General features: G+C 40.6%; 1 protein-coding gene and 1 long non-coding RNA gene across 3 annotated transcripts in view; one reads left to right on the forward strand and one right to left on the reverse strand.

The window, feature by feature from the left end:
* The window catches only part of LOC132430949 (uncharacterized), a 68,696-nt gene extending 58,909 nt beyond the window's left edge, over positions 1-9,787 (reverse strand). Inside the window, exons 1-2 of the long non-coding RNA XR_009520595.1 lie at positions 9,712-9,787; positions 9,344-9,489 (exon numbers count right to left, since the gene is read on the reverse strand). This is a non-coding gene — a long non-coding RNA (uncharacterized lncRNA). The remainder of the gene's footprint in view (positions 1-9,343; positions 9,490-9,711) is intronic.
* Positions 9,788-9,978: 191 nt separating this feature from the next.
* The window catches only part of RSBN1L (round spermatid basic protein 1 like), a 62,060-nt gene continuing 51,260 nt past the window's right edge, over positions 9,979-20,778 (forward strand). For both annotated transcript variants that reach the window (XM_060020313.1, XM_060020314.1), the window contains exon 1: positions 9,979-10,564. In XM_060020313.1, coding sequence (XP_059876296.1) covers positions 10,000-10,564 — 565 coding nt within the window. In that variant the 5' untranslated portion in view covers positions 9,979-9,999. The remainder of the gene's footprint in view (positions 10,565-20,778) is intronic.

The following is a 20,778-nucleotide window of genomic DNA, read 5'->3' on the forward strand; positions in this document are numbered from 1 at the left end:
TGGCTTGGATTTAAAAGTTAACTTCAAAAGTGGGTATTTATTTGATGGTTTTTTAGTTTAGCTGTTTTAGTTATACATCTGTTTTTCAATCTAATGGTACACAGAAGTAGTCGTTCATCCAAGGAGAATCAAGAAAAGCCAGCACTTGCACCTGAGGCAAGATACATGTTACTTCATGGCGCTGTTCATTAATTACTCAGACAAGCTTTTCAAATTAGAATCTGTGAAACCAAAAAATTGAAATGATAACTTTGTGACAGTCATAGTTTTGTAATTTCCTGGCTCTACTGACAAGTGCAGCATTTGCACAAAATTGTTTTTCTGTGGGTCATCCCTTCTGGGAATCTGTTAGACCGGCTTCAGGATATTCAGGTTACCCAGACTTTGTCTGGGCAACTGAACTGTAAAGTGTCTTGAGAAGTTCAAGCCACTGCTTATATAGGTCTGTCTGTCCTTACCCTCTCCCACTCTCACTCCTTCCCCTAAAAATACTCTTGGTCTAGTATGAGATAAAAGCACTTGTGTCTACCAGCACCCTAAGAAACACTGCATCTTTTCTGAATGTGTATTTTTGAAACATAATTTAATTAACTGAAATTTCTAAAAAGGCATGATCAATGTTTAGATTTAAAATTTTGACACTTTAGACTTCTGCTTCCTCTTGCAAGATAGGCTACATTAGAAAATTAGTTTAGTGTCAGGATGAACATGGAATTCCAGTTCATTTGTGAAAAGTTCCTTGTAAGGCTTTTCAAAGCATAGGATGAGGTAAAATGTCCACAAACATGAGGCTTACACAAGGCACTCAGTAAACATTATCCCCCTACCCACAGTGATGGTCTGCAAATGTGGTTGAAACAATGAAGCAGTGAACAGTTATTCTGGAGGTGAAGTTTTCCTGTTCAAGAACAAAGTAAAGTATAAGCAGCAAAGGAAATTCACAAATTGGGTACAGGGCTGGGTTTTCAATCTAGAAATTCTATGAATTTATAATCTTTCTTTACACCCTTTGCCACACTTAGGTTTCAAAGTCATAATATATACTTTGCTCTCTACCCACCAATTCATAGCTAAAATAGTTCCCTCTTTCCAGAAAACTGACTAGTACCATAAAACTTAGGCTTGTCTTTTTAGAGATTTACAACACTGAGTAAGGCTCCTGTCATACATTTTACGGGCTTCCTATCCCTTTCTTAAAAATAAGTATCAAAGGATTTCCCTGGTGGCACAGTGGGTAAGACTCCATGCTCTCAATGCAGGGGCCCCGGGTTCAATCCCTGGTCAGGGAACTAGATGCCACATGCATGCAGCAACTAAGGAGCCCTCAAGCCGCAACTAAGGAGCCCACCTGCCACAACTAAGACCCAGCACAACCAAATAAATAAATAAGTATCAAAATGATCTGATGTCCTTCCATACAAAAATTCTGGCAGCAAAATTAACCTGCCAAGAGATGTTACAGATGGTTTCTATTTACTCTGTTTGATCCCTTTTATTCTTTCTGCCTTCTTCCTGCTCTGTGGTGGCTGCTGACTCTCCAACGAAGCCTTTAAGCAGCAGCCATTGCCTCACCTACAATTTTCAACTTGCCCCAAACTTGAGTACATATGTGAACTGGAAAGACTGTGATTGAGCAAGCAGTTAAGTCATATTTGTTGTAAAATATCAGTGGTTAAGAGGTGAGAGTTCAACTCACCTGCATTGTTGAATTAGAAAAATACAGGCTGAAAGTTTCACATCTTGATAGTTAAGGCCCTTTCTTTTCCCCCTTACCCAAGTTCCAGGCAGGAGAGAAAGGGGGAAGGGCAAAGGGGTTAAGTGCCCCCTCCCACCCTGAAAGTAGCTGTCCTGAAAGCCTCACCCAGACTTCCATGACATCACTGCCATCCCTAGGAATGAGGGAGGTTGGGCAGTCTACATTTTTGTTTGTTTGTATTTTTTTACCTAGGCACGTTGCACCTGAATGAAATAAAGTTCAGGTAGTAGGAAGAAGGGGGAAAACAGATACTAGACATCTCTGCCACAGACATACTGAGTTTGAGGTGCTTTTGATATATCTGTGGAAGATGCTGAGTGGTTAGGTCACAAACACAGAGGACCAGCCAGGTTAACAGATATACGCTGGGGAACTGTCACTATAAAAACAATTTACTGACATTATGGGCATTTTTGAGATTGGCCAAGAAAAGGAATAATGTGAGGGAAAAAATGCCCTTAAATTGAAACTTGAGAGTCTCCAGAGGAGGAGCCTATAAAATATTGTGAGAAGGAGCTGATATGATGAGTCTGAAATGTTTTTGAGATACTCAAGTGAACTAATAGTTGCACTTGAATTTGAATGATAATTTTCTCCTGGTGTCCCCACATCCATCCTTTATTTATTAAAAATTTTTATCTTGGATACTATATGGCTAAACAAATGCTATTTGGGTACTTTAACTTTTTCTTGTAACCTGATCTCATAATAATTAATTGCCTTTTAATTAATTAATTTATTTATTTATTTGGCTGCCCCGGGTCTTCGTTGCAGTATGCGAGACCTAGTTCCCTGACCAGGGATCAAACCCGGGCCCTCTGCACTGAGGATGCGGAGTCTTAACCGCTGGACCACCAGGGAAGTCCCGCCTTTTATTTTTTTAACCAGAGTTACTTTAATTATTTCTGTATGCAACACCTCTACTTACAACACAGAGCATATCTCAACTCTGGGACCTCAAATAGGTTGTTTTTTACCTCTTAAATTTAAGAATGATTATAACCAGGGTGAGGGAAAAGATTTACATAATCATCACAGAGCCCAATGTTGGTGGATGCCAGAGAAATTAATGGTGAATCTATGGTTCAGTGGGTTCTTTTGTCATATATGTATACATGGATTCAAACTTGAGAGGGATCTTATCTGTCAGCAGAAAGGGCAAAAATATAATGTTATGCACGTTAATAAGTTTCCTTTTCTATAGTTAATTCCAATCGTTCTTTTAACAGGTTAGGTGTGGATGGATGCAATGCTGGTCAATAGGTTTTTTACTTCAACAGTAAAACAGAAGGTTTTCAGATGAATACAAAGAAACTGGTCCTAGACATTATGTTTTGTTCCAGTTTGATACAGTTCTTTTTGAAGTTTATTCAGAGTTGCTTAACCCCAAGATTCTGAAGACAGCTATGGAAGAATCAAAATTGACCCTCTTACCCCTGTTACTACTCTGTTATCTAAATAGACCTTTCTTCCTACAGGACAAGATTATGTCAGTGTTTTTCTTACAGCCCTGACCATCCCTGTATGAGGGGGACACCATAAAATCTCATGCGATAAACCTGGCATTGTTTCACTATTCACATCTGCAGCTAGAGCTATTCTGCTCTTTTGGAAAGGAGTTATAGAAATGTATTCTGAGTTGTATGAATTTTCAATGCATCACTGTACTAATACCAATACATTAAGAAAGAGTAAAACTAATAAACTAAGAAACAGTCACTATGACTGAAATGCATATGTAGGTATAACTAGATTCATCAGAAAGCTAAAATTTTGACTTTTTTTTTGGCTGTACCATGTGGCATGTGGGATCTTAGTTACCTGACCAGGGATTGAACCCGCACCCCGTGCAGTGCAGGCATGGGGTCTTAACCACTGGACTGCCAGGGAAGTCCATTGATTTTTTTGTGGATATACTACTGCATCACTATAGAACTATTCTATTAGTTTCTGGTGAAAAACATCTAAATTAGTTAATCAAAATTCAGGCTGAGTCATTAATTGATTTATCCATTCAATAACCATTTGGTGGGTGTCTAATGTATACAAGGCATTTGCTAGATTCCAGAGATACAGTGGTGAGTAAGAGTGAATAAGAAAGATGTGGTCCCTGTCCCCATGGAGCTTACTATTTACTGAGGGAGACAAATGATAAAGAGTAAGGAAATAATTGTAAAATAATTATAAACTGTGATAGGTGCTCTGAAAGAAAGAGAATGCTGTGACCAAGAATAATGAAAAGAGGAAGGCCTGTAATGACATCTGAAAGAAGAGTTAGAGGTGGGAGGGAAGAAGTGTTCCAGGCAGGGAACTAGCCTGGGCCAAGGGTCTTAGGCAGGACTGGGCATGATCAAGGAACAGAGAGAAAGCCATGTGACTGATGCAGCAGGAGCAAAGGGGAGTGTGGAAGAGATGTTCTTTCCATTTTTCCACATGATATAAAGGTAGAAATCAAAGGTAGAAATCAAAATCCTAGAGCAAGAGTCAGCAAACTATATATTGCAGTCCAAATCTAGCCTGCCTATTTTTATAGTTTTACTGGAACACAGCCATGCCCACTCATTAATATATTGTCTATGGCTGCTTTTGTGCTACAAGCAGTAGTTGCTAGAGAGACATGTGGTCTGCAAAGCCTAAAATATTTACTATCTGGCTCTTTACAGAACAAGTTTGCTGGCTCCTGTTAAGTGTGGACTAAATTAGAACTGACAACATGAAAGTTGAAAAGATCAGGCTTTCCTAAGGCATAGAACCACCCTTTATAACTGGTCAATGTTGATTCACAAAAGAAAGACACATAAAGATGTGCAGGTCAGTGTGATAGAGTAGGACTTTGAGATTTCCATGCCAGAAGGGTAGAAGGGATGTCTTTAAGGTTAATACAGGGTTTCATAAAGCAGAGGGGGGACTTCCCTGGTGGTGCAGTGGTTAAGAATCCGCCTGCCAGTGCAGGGGACACGGGTTCAAGCCCTGGTCCGGGAAGATCCCACATGCTGCGGAGTAACTAAGCCCGTGCGCCACAACTACTGAGCCCACGCTCTAGGGCCTGCAAGTCACAACTCCTGAGCCCGTGTGCCGCAACTACTGAAGTCTGCGCGCCTAGAGCCCATGCTCTGCAACAAAAGAAGCCACCGCAATGAGAAGCCCACGCACGGCAAGGAAGAGTAGCCCCCGCTCACCGCAACTAGAGAAAGACCGTGTGCAGCAATGCAGACTCGACACAGCCATAAATAAATAAATTAAAAAAAAAAAAAAAAGCTCAGGGTGTCAGGAACCTGGACAAGGCCAGAGGATAGTATACTGCAGAGCAAAAATCAGTTAGGCTCAGGAATACTGGAGGACATTATACACAGAGAAAACCAGATTCTAGGAGGACAGCTCTGAACACTGCTAACACACATTTATCGTGGCTACGAGTTCACATATATTTGCTTAGTATCTGTCTATTCTAGCAATTGACAAAGGAAGGGCCCTGAGTTAACAAACAAACAAAACTCTCAAAGGCTACCTTATCCGAAGTTAAGTCACTTTTTTCTAGATCAGAAGTCAGACTGGGTTACGTGACCCACAGATATGTTGTGTCTGGCTTGCACAGGTTCTTAGGAAACCTCACATTAAAAAAATCTAGATATTTAGCAAGTAGGCCTGCTTCATTTCCATATAGGAACAATCAGCAATGTACCTTGTAGATAAGGCATATAATTCCCAGTTTCCACAGTCCTCACCACTTCCTATTATATTATAGTCAACCTGCCTTATTATTTTTTTAACCTATCAAGACCATTTGATTGTAACCTCTGATCCTCATCTTACCATAAAGATCAAAACTGCTCTTTATATACTTCTTTTCAACATTTGTTTTCTAACCATGTCCCAGATACTATGCATACAAATACAAATAATGCATCATCCCTGCTCTTACGGAGGCTCTCAGGCTAGAAGCAGAGAACACTGAGTTAAATGCTCCTAGGCAGAATGATGATGGCACAAAGGAACGATCAACTCTGATTTGGCAGGTCAGGAAGCACAGTACTAGGGAGATGCTTGAACCCAATCTTGGAGGGGTATGACAGGCAGAATGCACAAAGCGACAAAGAATGCCACTCTTTTGGCAATTACACATAGTTCAGAATAGATGAAACAGAGGAAAGCTGTAGGAGAGTGACGGAAAAAGGAGTGCTGGGGTTATATCAAGAATGGCTTGGGCTCCCCTGGTGGCACAGTGGTTGAGAGTCCGCCTGCCAATGTAGGGGACACGGGTTCGTGCCCCGGTCCAGGAAGATCCCACATGCCACGGAGCGGCTGGGCCCGTGAGCCATGGCCGCTGAGACTGCGCGTCCGGAGCCTGTGCTCCGCAATGGGAGAGGCCACAACAGTGAGAGGCCCGCGTACCACAAAAAAAAAAAAAAAGAATGGCTTGTATTTACACTGGAAAGTGTGACTTTTATCCCATATGCCAAAGGGAATTAGTGAAGAGACTGAGGCATAATCAGGTTAATATTTTAGAAATATAATTTTGGAAGCAGCATGGAGGATAGTTTAGAAGATGGAAGACTTACAGTTAGGAAGGGATCATTGACAAAATCCAAGCTGGCTTGAGGCCTGAAGGCAAGAGGCAGCAGTGGGAATGTAGAAGAGAAACTGGCTAGAGACAGTGACTGACTTAACGCAGAGGGTGAGAGAAAAAAAGAAGTCAAAGGAGAGTCCCAGGCTTGTAGCTTGAATGTTAACGTGGATAAAAAATGCAGGAGAATGACACATGGGAGGATGAGAATGGATGATATAAAATCTGAGGTGTAAGTGGCTACAAAAGGGGCAACATACATTTAGCATCTGGATAAGAGTCAGGAATCGGGCAGAAGGTCAAGGCAGGAGAGAAAGACTTGGGAATTGACAGCATTTCTAATAAATCAGAAGACACTGTGATGCGTAATATCACATAGAGGTATTTAGAGTCAGATAAAGAGCAATGACATAACCCTAAGAATCCCCAACTCCCCAATAAAAATTAATTAAAATAGCATATGAGAGAGAGAGAAAAAAAAAGTACAGTCTGTGTCCTCAGAGGGCAGCCAGGTGTCAGACAAGAAGATGGAGAACCAGGGTACAGGGTAGTATGTTTTCAATAGAGCTGTTAGCTGTTAGAGGAGGAATGAAAAGAGGTGGGAGAGATAATAAGTGAGTAAACAACAACAAGTGAAAAGAAATGAGGACAAGAAGAAAAGGAACCAGCAAGTTAGGAATCTAGTCTTGACAGGGAGAGAAGGCTTCTCCAAGGAAGTGAGGCTTAGCTTGAGCTGAGATCCAAAGGATGTGATGTCTCATAGGTACCTCATGTTCATCAGGTCCAAGATCAAAGAGCATCCCAAACTTGTCACTCTTCCAGTGTCTCCTAGCTCAGTGAATGGTCCCACTGTCCATCAAGTCACGCAGGTTAGAAATGTAGGAGGTATTAATGACATCTGCCTCCCTTATGCCCATTATCCAAATCATCACATAAGCATCAGGTAAAGAGAAAAGCAGTTGGGTAGAGGAAACAACATATATAATATTCCTAAATTGTAAGACAGTATGGTGCATTCTGGAAATTGAAGACCTTTTACTTTGAGATAGAAGAGGAAGGGGCTAGATCATGATGGGTTTTGTTGGTCAGTTAAGGATTTTGTTTTTTATCCTAAGAGAAATGGCAGCCTTTGATGGGTCTGAAGCAAGGAAAAGTGACAAGATCAGATTTATCTTTGAAAAGTGCATTCTGGGTAGAATGGTAGGCAGACTGGAGAAAACTGGAGTATAAGAAGACCAGAAAAAAGGCTACTGTTGTCATCCAGGTGAGAGGGGTGGTACTTGGAATAGGGTACCAACAATGGCCATGGAGAGAAGTGGATGGTTTTAGTGGTAGTAGAGATTAAGCCAGTAGGAATTGGTGACAGTAGTGGGAATTCTCTCCTAGTTTAACGTTGTTAGGAATGACCTAGTTGTAAGGGAATGGCTGATTACATGGGAGAAAAGACAGATAATTGAGCATGTTTTGTAACAGTACTGCCCTTAGACCTGAGTGAGTACCCTCCTCCTGCTGCAAAGGACAAGGAGTCCATGAGGTCAAGGGGCCATGTCTGTCCCTTGAGCCTGCACTCCTCTTTCGGAGTGGCTAGATCTGAGGGCAGATGGAGCAGCTGATTACACATCACTATTTGCAGGGGGTTCAAGATGTGGACATAGCTTGGACATGCTGGGTGAGGTGGGTGAAGAAGTTGGGAATGGGAAGAGAACAGGGTCAGTCTGAGGACTCCAGAAGTCCAAGAATTCTAAATTTAAACCTGGCTTTCCAGATCATTATTTAAGTAGATTTGCCAAGGTAGGAGAGTAGAATATATTTTTAATAATAGTTTGTTATCTTGATTTATAACTTAAATATTTAGACACACGGTCTGTGAACCTCCATAACCACACTCTTGCTCAGGCTCTATAAATTTAGGGTCTGCCTTGATAAGAGTGTATAAAAGAATATAGTGCAATTAGTAACGAATTCAGGTGAGAGTCCACTTTAGCCGGGCCCTTAAGAAGTCAGATTTTCCAGACTTCTGCAGGGAAGATAAGGGTATAAATGGTGCAAATTTACAGGCACTATATTATGTATATAAGAGACACTCTCATATCTGGAGGGCCAACAATTAAGCAGTTATTTTAATTGTAATAATTTCAGTGTGATTTTGAAAAGCTTCTTAAATACAGCCGAAGTTTAGGGCGCAGAAGGGATCTTAGTAATCATGTAATCAAATATACTCACTTAATAAATGAAACAGAAGTTCAGACAGATAAAGAACACCCTGACTGAGGTCACAAAGCTAGTCAGTAGCAGATGATTTCCAGCTCCATAATCTCTGTCCACACTTTTCAATAAGACATCTACTGTCAGTCAATTCCAACTACACAGATTACACTTGCTTTCATTGCTATGCATTAAAGTACAGTGAATAGTTTTCATTACTTTAAAAATTTGATGCACCTCAAAAAAAGTCTATAAACCAATATTAAATTTTGACTCCAAAATATTATTAAAACCAATCCCCTTTACCCCTCAAAAGTGAAAACAAAATAAAGAATTCCAACTTCATGAGGTCACGAGAACTGGTAATTCTGGAAAGTTACTTTTAATTGTTTTCCACAAAGTTACAGGCAGCTTAGGGCACCTTTTGGGACTCAAAATATCCTCTGACTGGTCATCTCCTCATTTGACTATTTTTATTTTTACATCTGTTCCTTTGACTTCTTGGTCTCATGTAAGACCTTAGAGTAAAATTATAATCGTACTCTTCACTTGGTTGCAATTACTGTAACCCATCTTCTCAAATTCCTTATCTTCTAAGGTACAATTCACAGCACGCGCTTACAAAACATCTAACACTCAGACTGCTAACTAAACGCTAAAATACACACTTAAAAAAAAACTTGCTTTTCAAACATCTATAAATATCGCTAGTGAATTTTTCTTAGCGAATCTGAGTTATAATAATGATAATAAAATTAAAAGCTTTAACGGTCTAATCACAAGCGCTTGAAAAAAAAAATTCTCCAGGAGAGTCTTACCTTCAGGCTCGGTAGTAATCCGAAAGTTCTAGGTGTGCAGAAGTTACCTCCCTCAAAGCATTAGAGATGACGATCTTAGCAAAAGAGTAACACATCTTGTCAGGACACCAAGTGACTTTTAGCTCCTCCCATCAATCGACTACTGCCTAACAGAAGGAAGGATTTAATTTCCGGCAAAATTTTCTCCTCGGAGCTGAGAATCTGCGAAATTCGGCTTTCTGAGCGGGAAAAGGCAGGGGAGGGACCAAAAGGACCCCCCAGAGAAAAAGGAAGGGACAGTGGTATAAGACAAAGTCGACGAGGCAGAGACGAGCGCGGGGCCGGGGCAGACTTTGGGGTCTGGAGATGGGGTTCTCTCAGACACTCACTGGGCACCCGCGTTCACGCTGACGACAACTGGACGACCCTCCCCTCACAGCTTGCTCCGCCATTAGCCGCGCCCCGCGGCCCTGTGACCTCCAAAACTGGTACGCTTGGCGATTCCCCCCACAACTTCGGCTCCAGACTCGCGCTTTTGATTGGTTCTTAAGATATCCCTCAGCGTGGCTCGCCCAATGGAGGGCCCGGCCGCTCCGCCCCTTCCCTGCCCCCTGAGGAGAGCCCGCCCCTGCCCCGCGCCTGGGAGCGGAGGAGAGTAAATACAACAGGAGCGCAAAATGGCGGAACCGCCGAGCCTAGTGCACTGCGCCCCGGCCGCCGTCTCGGAGAAAGAACCGTTTTCCAAGCTGCAGCCCCCCTCCCGGGACCCGCCGGGTCCTCTGTCTGCCAAGAAGATCCGGACTGAGGAGAAGAAGACGCCGCGGAGACTGAACGGAGAAGGAGGCAGCGGCGGCAACAGCAGGCAGCTGCAGTCTTCCGCGGCACCTTCGCCTCGGAGCTATGGCAGCCCTGGGTCTTGGAGCTTCGCCGCTCTGTCTGCTGCCCCCTCCCCGTCCTCTGCTCGGAGCAATTTCTCTTTCTCCGCTGGCACGGCCGTCCCCTCCTCAGCCTCTGCTTCCTCGTCCCAGCCGGTGCCGCGCAAACTGCTGGTCCCTCCTACGCTGCTGCACGCTCAGCCTCACCATCTCCTGCTGCCGGCCGCCGCCTCCTCAGCCAACGCCAAGCCGCGCAGACCCAAGGAGAAGCGAGAGAAGGAAAGGAGGAGGCACGGCCTCGGCGGGGCAGGCGAGGCCGGCGGGGCAGCCCGCGAGGAGAATGGGGAGATGAAGCCGCTGCCGAGAGGTGGGTGCCGGCGCCGGGTGGGGGGAAGGGAGGGCGCCCCGGATCCTCGCCACCCGCTCGCGCCCGCGGGGCCCAGGCAGGGGGAGCGCGGGGTCCGCTTGCGCCAGCCTGGAGGGGGCGGGAGGCGTCCGGTTCTCCCTCGGAGATTTTGCGGTCCCCATGGGGACAGGAAATGGAGCCTGTAATTTCGGTAGCATCGAGGGGGATGGCTGAAATCTATTTTCTGTATCGTTTCTGCCTCGATAATGCGCGGCAGGATTTGTAGAATTCGATGTAGAGGACCCGCCTAGGTGTATTTCGCTACAGAGGGAGATGGGAGGGAATGGGATCGCAAAGGGTTTGGTCCTGTAGAAGATGCTTGATTATTAGACCGTTTAGACGTGATCACGGAATTTGTATTTGTGACACAGGCTCCAACGCCAGAAAATCCTGTCAAAAAGAGGGGTGTGGAGCGCATTGGCGTCAGCTGGAAGCTACCAGAGGCCTGAGCTTTTCATCCCTATTAGGGAAATGAGGTAGTGTGCAGGGCCCGGAGTGTGCTGTTTCATAAGGTACCCTCCCTCCACCCTCCTCTCCGCTCCGTATTCTTAAGTGTTGTGAGTGGTCCTGTTTGAAATACCACCCTTCAGAAAGAATTTTCAGCCATATTCTTTTTTTCCTGCAGCAAATGATAAAATCCAGGAGCATTGACGTTTTTTGGCCAGACCAAGTACTTGCTGCAAAATGTTTTAGCATCAGAGAAAGGCAAATTCTTAAGCGTTCTTTTCAGACACGACTGCGCGGTTTTCTTTTAAAAAGTAGGCTAGTCATATAATTTTCAGGAAGTATTTCTATAAAATAGATGGTCCTACCTATTTAGATGTTTGATACACAGTTTTGACAGTGGTACAACGTGGAGACTGGTTGAAAATTAGATCTTTATGTGATCAAAAGCTTAAAGCACGTAGTGATCTTTATTATAAATGTACATTGATACACAGTATCGTGAAAGTATTTTTGTTTGTTTTAGGAAAAATGAAATGTCAAGCAGTTTTAGCGTTGCTGGTCTAATGGTAGCTTAGATCATGAAAAATTCTCTGTTTGAATTAGAAAGGTATATTTTCGCAATTTTTAAAAATGTTGTGCACGAGTATGTAGCAACAGTGTTACTTTTTTGATATTTTGCCTGTAGCAAAGCTTTGACGTCTAAGCATAGGCATCAGGTGCTCTGGCACAAGGTAAAGGATCCCTCAGCTTTGGAGAGTGTTGTTTCCAGGAAAGTGGTTTTGAGGATGGAATTTATACGACTTTTAGGCTGGGATTTTAGGTGATTAGTATTTTAAAGCAATTTTGTTTTAATAATTACATTTAAAATTTGAAGGTGCCTGGAAGTCAGCATTTGCAGCTCAATATCAGTCTTATTTGTGATGTGTGAACAGTGTATTTGCTCTTCTAAGTTCTTTGAATGAGAACGTGAATATGGGTATAACATTGTCGATGTATTGGAATGGCTGAAAATAAATAAGTAAGCATTCTTTAACAATTCTCTGGAGCACATAAATTGCTTTTAAAGTGAAATGACTGTTAAAGAGAAAGTTTTCTAGTCTTTTAAATTACATTTAGAATCCTCCTTTTGAAGGCTACAGCTTACATTATTAAGCCTGAATATAAGCAATGATAGCTTTTATTCCATGATTTATGTAGGTTTTTTGAGTAGTGACTAGATAGTAACACTATGGTAAGATTTTCTTTTCTTTCTTTCTTTTTTTTAATGGAAATGCTGCTATTTTATAGAGGAATAACTAAAAATCAATGAGAAGGATTGCTTTTCAGTGTCTTGGTGATACATTTAATGGTGAAAATCTTTACCTCTTAATTTGGGAAGTACTCATATCCTTCTGAAGTTCAGATTTAACTGAATTGAGGTTCTGTTTTATTCAACTAAGAAATTTTTTAAGCAACAGAAGTATTAAAATAACAAAATTATATACATGCATTTAATATAGATATAATTGCAAATATGAAAGTCCTAATTTGCAATACATTTCTCATTTTTCTGCGTTTTTTGTGAAAGTCTTAGTGAATGGATGACCACGTGTCTGTAGTTTTAAGTATATATCTCTTTTTGGTATTGCTCTAAGTTGGATAGTTGATAGGATAGCACATAGGATAGTTCAGTGACTCCCACAATTATCCCATAGATCATTGATTAACCAATCTTGATCAGAACTGGAAATTAGTTATAAAGACACCAAAGCAAGGAAAATAAATCCTTCTCTCAAAAAACAAACAAAACCCCCCAAACCATCCAAAAGATGCAGCCCCCAAACTCCATTAAGCAATTAAACTCCTGTATTTATTTGTAGTAGTTTTTTTTAAAGTCTTTAGTCAGAACTGCTAAATTTTTACATTGACTACCATTCTAACAAAAGTTATTTGGATTAAATGAAAGTGTGTGTATGAAAGGCAGGGCATTTAGTAAATGTTGAGTCAGAAGCATGATGATTTTTTTTTTAACCCCATAGTAAATAAAAGATGGGTCAATCCAGATAGAGGAAGGATCGTTGACAGTAGATCTGAAAGTTAAGAGTGATGAACAGGAAGGTTATAAAAGCATACCAGTTTATGTCCATTTAGCATAAGGGTTGATGCCTTACAGACCTAAAACCTCTGAGGCCATCTAGTCATAGTACTGTAGCCGACTTGCATGACAGCCTGAGTCATCAAGTAAAAGTTAAATTTATTTCTTATAAAAAGAAAAGTGCAAAACATTTTAGATTTTTTAAAATTAGTTTTATTTTTTATTTTATTTTTAAAATTTATTTATTTATTTTTGTCTGCGTTGGGTCTTCATTGTTGCGCACGGGCTCTCTCCAGTTGCGCCAGCGGGGGCTACTCCTCGCTGCTGTGCGCAGGCCTCTTATTATGGTGGCCTCTCTTGTTGCAGAGCACAGGCTCCAGGCGCCTGGGCTTAAGCCCTTGTGGCTCATGGGCTCTAGAGCACAGGCTCAGCAGCTGTGGTGCACGGGCTCAGTTGCTCCACGGCATGTGGGATCCTCCCGGACCAGGGCTCGAACCCGTGTCCCCTGCATTGGCAGACGGACTCCCAACGAGTGAGCCACCGGGGAAGTCCTAGATTTTTAAAACTATGAAATAAAAATTTTGGTGTATAAAGAGGTAAACTACTAAAGAGTTTGCAGCCCATTTTCCTGTAAGATTAAATAAATTATTAACTGGTAAATGTGGAAGGTAAAAGTGAACATGTGCTGAAGGTGTCCAACATTTAGAATTACAACAAACAGGGACTTGTGTGGCGGTCCAGTGGGTAAGATTCCGTGTTCCCAGTTCAGGGGGCCCAGGTTCGATCCCTGGTTGGGGAGCTAGGTCCCACATGCATGCTGCAACTAAGAAGTCCACATGCTGCAACTAGAAGATCCTGTATGCTGCAGTAAGAAGATCCTGTATGCTGCAACTGAGGATGCCACATGCTGCAACGAAGACCCCGTGTGCCACAACTGAGACCAGGCATAGCCAAAATAAATATATACATAAATATTAAAAAAAAGAATTATAGCAAACAATAGAACAAACATATTACTAGATAATAAGCTGCCTTAACTGATTCCAGTAACCAGTAAAACTTGTATAGATCTTCTAATTTTTGTTAGAATTTTTGCTTTGCATTTATTACCTTATTTCCTTAAAATGACCCTGTGAAGTAGCCCAAGACAAAACCAGTGCATTTCACTAAATTTTTGCCTTGAAAGTGTAGTTACAGAATTTAATGAAAATAGAAGCTTTCCTTAGAATTGAATAATTTGAGGTATGTAATTATCAATGATTTTAAAGGGATAGATGTTAAAAGGTTTTTCAAACTAGGCTTTTCCTCCATCTTTCTAATACTGTTATTCTGCAATTTCAGGTTAAATTCACGTTGAGAGTTTTCATCATTCCAACCAAATATTTGTCACTGCTGAGATAGTAGTTTACTATGATTTAGTTTTCCCGTGTAACCTTTTGCTTTTCATGCCTTGTTTTTTCATTTGCTTAGTTTTGTCTTTCTGTATCCTCCAGCAGCTCGGTAAAATGCTTCTCAGTACAATTTTCCACATGGTCAAATCTGTCACATAAACTTACCACTTCCACTTATTCCTGTAGTCATCCCTTCTGTAGCTGTCCTTCCTGCTTTATTCTGGATTGTTTTCTGTTTAGGCCTGCTGCAAAGCTGTTATCTTGGGACATTCTGGGAATTTTTTTCACTTTTGTTGAGTCCCTTTTTTCCTGGATCCCATGCCTTCCTTTTAGTTTATTCCTTCTTTTTGGTTTCTCTACTATTACCGTGAAAGAGTGCATGAGATATTTTGGGGGGGTTCCTTTTTACCCTCACACTTGACTGTTGTGCTGTTGAGTCACACTTGACTGTTGGAAATCATTTTTCCTTAAAAGTTTGGAGGTGTTCCTTTATTGCTTGGCTTCCAATGTTGATGCTGAGAAATTTGATCTCCAAAAAACTGTCTTCTGTCCTATCTGGGAGAGTTCAACCCTTTCACTGAATTTTAAAATTTCAGGTATCTTTAAAAAAAAAATGTTTTATGAGCTCTTCTCTATTTCTATATTATAGCATCTTGTTTCTTTTTCATGGGTACAGCATCTTCTGTTATCTCTTCAAGGATATTAATTACAGTTTCTTTGACATTTTCTTCCATGCCTTGCATTGTTTTTGGTTCTTCTTTTTTCTGTTTGTTTTGGTCTCTTTTTGTTGTTGTTGAAGGCTTTCTTCAGATCTGTGTGATCCTCAGCAGTTCCTTCATATTCAAGAGAATGTTGCAAAACTAATTGAAAGCTCACTGGGCATGCATGAGCATAGCTTAGTGACTAATGAACTCCCTTGTTTTTATCTTTATTTTTTCTTCTCTAGGTGGTGGGTAAGAAGGCTTTCAGTTTCTTCAAATAATGGTCCTTCATTTTTCTGTCCGTCTGCATAAGTGGAATAATGGAGCGAGGAGAGGATTGGCAGAAGTAATGAGTATTGATGGCAGAGTTCTAGTGCTGGGTGGAGGAAGAAAGCTACTACAGGTCTCACCAGTTTCTAAATTTTCACTTAGTCTCCTTGTATTCATACCAGCACTCGCTTCTCCCTTTTTCTGTGTGTGTCGCCCCTGAGGCTGGAGCCACCGTGTGATTCAGTTTTGCTGAACACCTCTCATTCCCTTAGGAGTGTGGGGGTGGGAGCGTGGGCGGGGGGTGAAGCAGTGTGGTTCTGTCATCTTGCCTTTCCCAGCACCTCCCATTTCTAAGCCCTTCTGGGGTGCTGCAGAGTAAACAGGGTTCTTTGTCATTATTTCTTTCTATAGGGACTTACCTTAACCTTCTTCCATTTATGCCAGGTCATTTACCATTCCACCGTCAACGTTCTGTCTTTATAAATTATATCTCAGGTTACAGTTACAGTATCTCCTAGTTACATTAAAGGTGGAATTTATGTTTCTAGTTCTTTTTTTCCCTATTGTTGTGGTATGTTTTTCAAGAAGAGATCTTAAATTTTAGCCTTATTTTGATTTGTTCCTATTTGTGGGACACTGGTGAAATCACTTAATCTTTTCGAGCTCATACTCATCTGTTACTATCGGTGTCCACAGCATGGTTGTTAGAATTACATGAGCCTGGTATATGGTAGGCATTTGTAGGGATATTAGTTCCTAACCATTCTTTCCTGTATAACACATTGGACACGTTTAGTTTCACTGAATTCATGGGTATGTATAACCTGTATAGTTTTCCCATTGGTATCCTGGTTTCTGAGAATTTTTGGTATTAGTATGAACCATACTAACTTGCTGAAAGAAGTTTATATGTCAGAGGTTTCCAGTTATTATAGTAAATGTCATTAATTTTTCACCATCCTCAAATGAATTAAAGTTTCAAATTACAGATAAACTACTTAAAATAGGATATTGAAAAGATAATGATATTTTTTCAGTTAGAGTAAAAAGAATTCTGATGAAATAATTGTGGCTTATATAAAATCTTTGTGTGTGTGTGATTAAGGAGAATTAATAATAAATGTACACTCTTACCAACTAAACTAATTTTTTATCACTTTAAACATTTTTATTTCTGAAGGTACATTAAACTTTGTACATTTTTTTTGAATTTTAGATTTAAAATATTTAACTTTTTTTTGAAAATATTTAACTTTTTATCATGAAAAAAATTTAATTAATACAAAAGAAACCAGAACAGTATACTTTTGGTTTTCTCCTTTGAGGATAATGAAAATGTCAGAATTAGTAAATTCTGTCAAGCTTTTTTGAGATGGGCCACAAGCTGATGCAGTGAGTACTTAGGTGCAGTTTGTGCTAGAATATAAGCTTCTTGAGGACAGAAACAACAAAAATAAGAACAAGGGTTAACATTTATAGAACTATATACTCAGCACTTTATATAAATTTTTATTTAATTTTCACAACTTCTTTAAAGTTTAGTTAGATAGTAGACTTTTAAAAGTGCTTTATGGAAGCTCAGAATAATTTAAATGACTTGCTGAAGGATATGAAATAAGTAGTAAATCTAGGTTTCAGATCTTTAGATAGTTTGACCTCAGAGCTCTCTCTCTAAACTACTGTGCAAACCATGTTAATATTTTTAAAACTCCTTCATCCAGAATTGTACCTTGCATTGTGAGATAGTTTGCCAAGTAAATGAACTGAGCTTTGATGGAAAATTAGGACTTATGTAAATGGAGATGATGGAGACAGGCTTGTTACACAGGAGGGATGGTGTGAGCAAGATTGTAGAGACAGGAGTGTGTCTGGCGTGTTCAGTGGTCTGTGAGAAGAACCATTTGGCTGGGATTGATGATTTTGTACAAAGTTGTGAGATAGGACTGCATGGCAGTTGAAAGTCTGCCATAATCTGCTTTTTGTTTGTCTGGATAAGGAGTTCAGACTTCATTCTGTGGGCAACAGCAAGGCACAGTTTTTTAGTAGGGCGATAATATATTCAAACTGGTATTTTAGGAATATTACTTTAGTAGCATTGTTTAGGAGAGATTGGCTGAGAAAATTGTAGAATCAGGGGTATTGGAGACTACTGTAGTAGTGAAATGACGTGATTTTAGTGGTGAAATGATTGGTGCTCCTGGACATGAAAAGGAAGATTTTAAGAGGGATTATATGATAGGGCATCATGGTTTTCAAATATATAGCAAGAAAGGAGAATTTACATGTTATTTTATGCTTTCAAATGGAGAGAATAAGCATTTTTTGAAAAAATGTGGGTATGCCTGTAAGAGAACTGGTTCAAAAAGATGGATGTGAGTTTGAGATGGAGGAAAGTACCTTATTAAAGTTCTGTTATCAGATGCATGTCAAATTAGTAGTGAGTCCAAGGGTGAGGTTTAAAAATGTTGCTCTGTATGTAGGAGATTCTGTTCAGTTAACATGTGTGCTTCAGTGTGTCTATGTGGAGGGCTTTTTCTGTGAGGAGCAAATAATCTCAGATCATTAATTCTTAGGTAACCAGCTGTTCACAGTCTTCAAAAGGTCTCTAAAAACCCCAAGATTAGGCATGGTCCCTTAACCTTCACTCCACTCAACAGTTTGACAGTTTACATTCCATTTGTCCTTCCCCTTTTAGCATCCCCTGCCATTTTCCTTATCTCTGCTGCAGCTATTTTAGCATTTGGTTTAGTTTGGGGCCCTTTTACAGTAGTAGACTCTCTGGCTTTGCTAATGACCCTGTTAGTTTTCTTATGTCTGTTGTTAGCACTCCTCAAATCTTAGCTTAGTCCAGAGGTTTAGATCTGTGTATTCAGTTGCCTGCTTGACATGACCACTATTAGGTGGTCCATAGAACTGTAAGAGTAATATGTTCACAACTCATTGTCTCCCTTACACAAATTTGTCTTTCTATGTATGCTCCTTACCTCAGTGCTCAAGTTTGAATACTGAATTCTCCACTTTAACTTTATCACACCTGTAGCCAGATCTTTTCGCTTCTAGCCACTGTCTTTCCCATCTATCTACTTTTATGCCTTCCTTTCTTTTAGTATTAGTTGAAAGCTAATTATCTCTAGCCTAATTATCTCTAACCTCAGTTATTGTATAACTGCTTCCTTATTGGGCTCTCTACTTCACATCTATGATCTTTCATTTCATTTTTCATTCTACAGCCTAAGTGATAACTAGAGATCTAAATGCCTATTTGATGTCACTTTTCTGTTTATGAGATGATGTTCAAATTCCTTAAAATGTCCCCTAAGGTTCTGGATGATCATATCCTCGTTTAGCTCTTCAGCTTCTCCTCAGTGCTCCTTGCTGCCTAGAACTTTCTGCATCCATTATCCTTCCATCTCTAGTTCCACACTTCTACTCCACTGAACTTACTCATCTTTTAGGACTGAACTTGAAAGGGAGGCCTTTGCTACTCCCTGGACTAGATTAGGTCTCCTTGCTGTCTCTTCCCATATCACTTTGCCATATCCTGACTTTCTTCACTTCATTTTTTTTAAAAATTTTTATTGGGGTATAGTTGATTTACAATGTTGTGTTAGTTTCAAGTGTACAGCAAAGCAAATCTATTATATATATATCCACTCTTTTTTAGATTTTTTTCCATATATGCCATTACAGACAATTGAGTAGAGTTCCCTGTACTATACAGTAGGTCCTCATTAGTTATCTATTTTATATATACTAGTGTGTATATGTCAGTCCCAATCTTCCAATTTATCCCCCCCACTTACCTCCTGGTAACCGTAAGTTTATTTTCTACATCTGTAACTCTGTTTCTGTTTTGTAGATAAGTTCATTTATAGCCTTTTTTAGATTCCACATATAAGCAATATCATATGATATCTGTCTCTGACTTCCTTCACTTAGTATGATGATCTCTAGGTCCATCCATGTTGCTGCAAATGGCATTATTTCATTCTTTTTCATGGCTGAATAATATTCCATTGTATATGTGTACCACATCTTCTTCACCCATTCCTCTGTTGATGGACATTTAGGTTGCTTCCATGTCCTGGCTACTGTAAATAGCACTGCAGAGAACAATGGGGTGCGTGTATCTTTTCGAATTATGGTTTTCTCCAGGTACATGCCCAGGAGTGGGATTGCTGGATCATATGGTAGCTCTATTTTTAGTTTTTTAAGGAACCTCCATATTCTCCATAGTGGCTGTATCAATTTACATTCCCACGGACAGTGTAGGAGGGTTCTCTTTTCTCCATACCCTCTCCAGCATTTATTATTTGTAGACTTTTAAATGATGGCCATTCTGACTGGTGTGAGGTGATACCTCATTGTAGTTTTGAGTTGCATTTCTCTAATAATTAGTGATGTTGAGCATCTTTTCATGTGCTTTTTAACCATCTGTATGTCGTCTTTGGAGAAATGTCTATTTAGATCCTCTGCCCTTTTTTTTTTTTTTTTTTTTTGGCTGTATGCGGGCCTCTCACTGCTGTGGCCTCCCCCGCTGCGGAGCACAGGCCCCAGACGCGCAGGCTCAGCGGCCATGGCTCACGGGCCCAGCCGCTCCGCGGCACGTGGGATCTTCCCGGACCGGGGCACGAACCCGCGTCCCCTGCATCGGCAGGCGGACTCCCAACAACTGCGCCACCAGGGAAGCCCCTCTGCCCATTTTTTGATTGGGTTGTTTGTGATATTGAACTGCATGAGCTGTCTGTATGTTTTGGAGATTAATCCCTTGTCGATTGCTTTGTTTGCAAATATTTTCTCCCATTCTGAGGGTTGTCTTTTCATTTTCTTCACTTCATTTTAATCACATGTTTAGTTGTCTTCTTCACCAGACTGTAAGCTCTCTGGAATCTGGGGCTGTGATTATCTTGTTTCAGGTCAGGCCTTCAACTTCTGGGTACTTGATAACTTTGAGAAATGAATAAGTTGCACTACGTTACGGCTGTTTTTGCCTCCTCAGAAGAGATGTCTGATTGTTGTTCAGGAAAATCTTGGCAGGTTATTTCAAATGTGAAAACAGCAGAAGGTGATAATGGGATGAGAAGTTGACCAGCTGCTCACAAACAATGGGCAGATTGTCAGGTGAGCACAAGAGGCGGGTATTAATGGCATGATAACTAGAAAGAAAATGAACTGTGTGGATAATAATAATTGAATGTTTGACTCATCTTGAATTATCACAATTGCTATTTTATATATTCTAACCTCAAAAAATTAAACTTACTACACATTGTACAAACAGGATATTTTATA

The sequence above is a fragment of the Delphinus delphis genome, chromosome 9, assembly GCF_949987515.2.
Source record: "Delphinus delphis chromosome 9, mDelDel1.2, whole genome shotgun sequence".
NCBI classification, from domain to species: domain Eukaryota; kingdom Metazoa; phylum Chordata; class Mammalia; order Artiodactyla; family Delphinidae; genus Delphinus; species Delphinus delphis.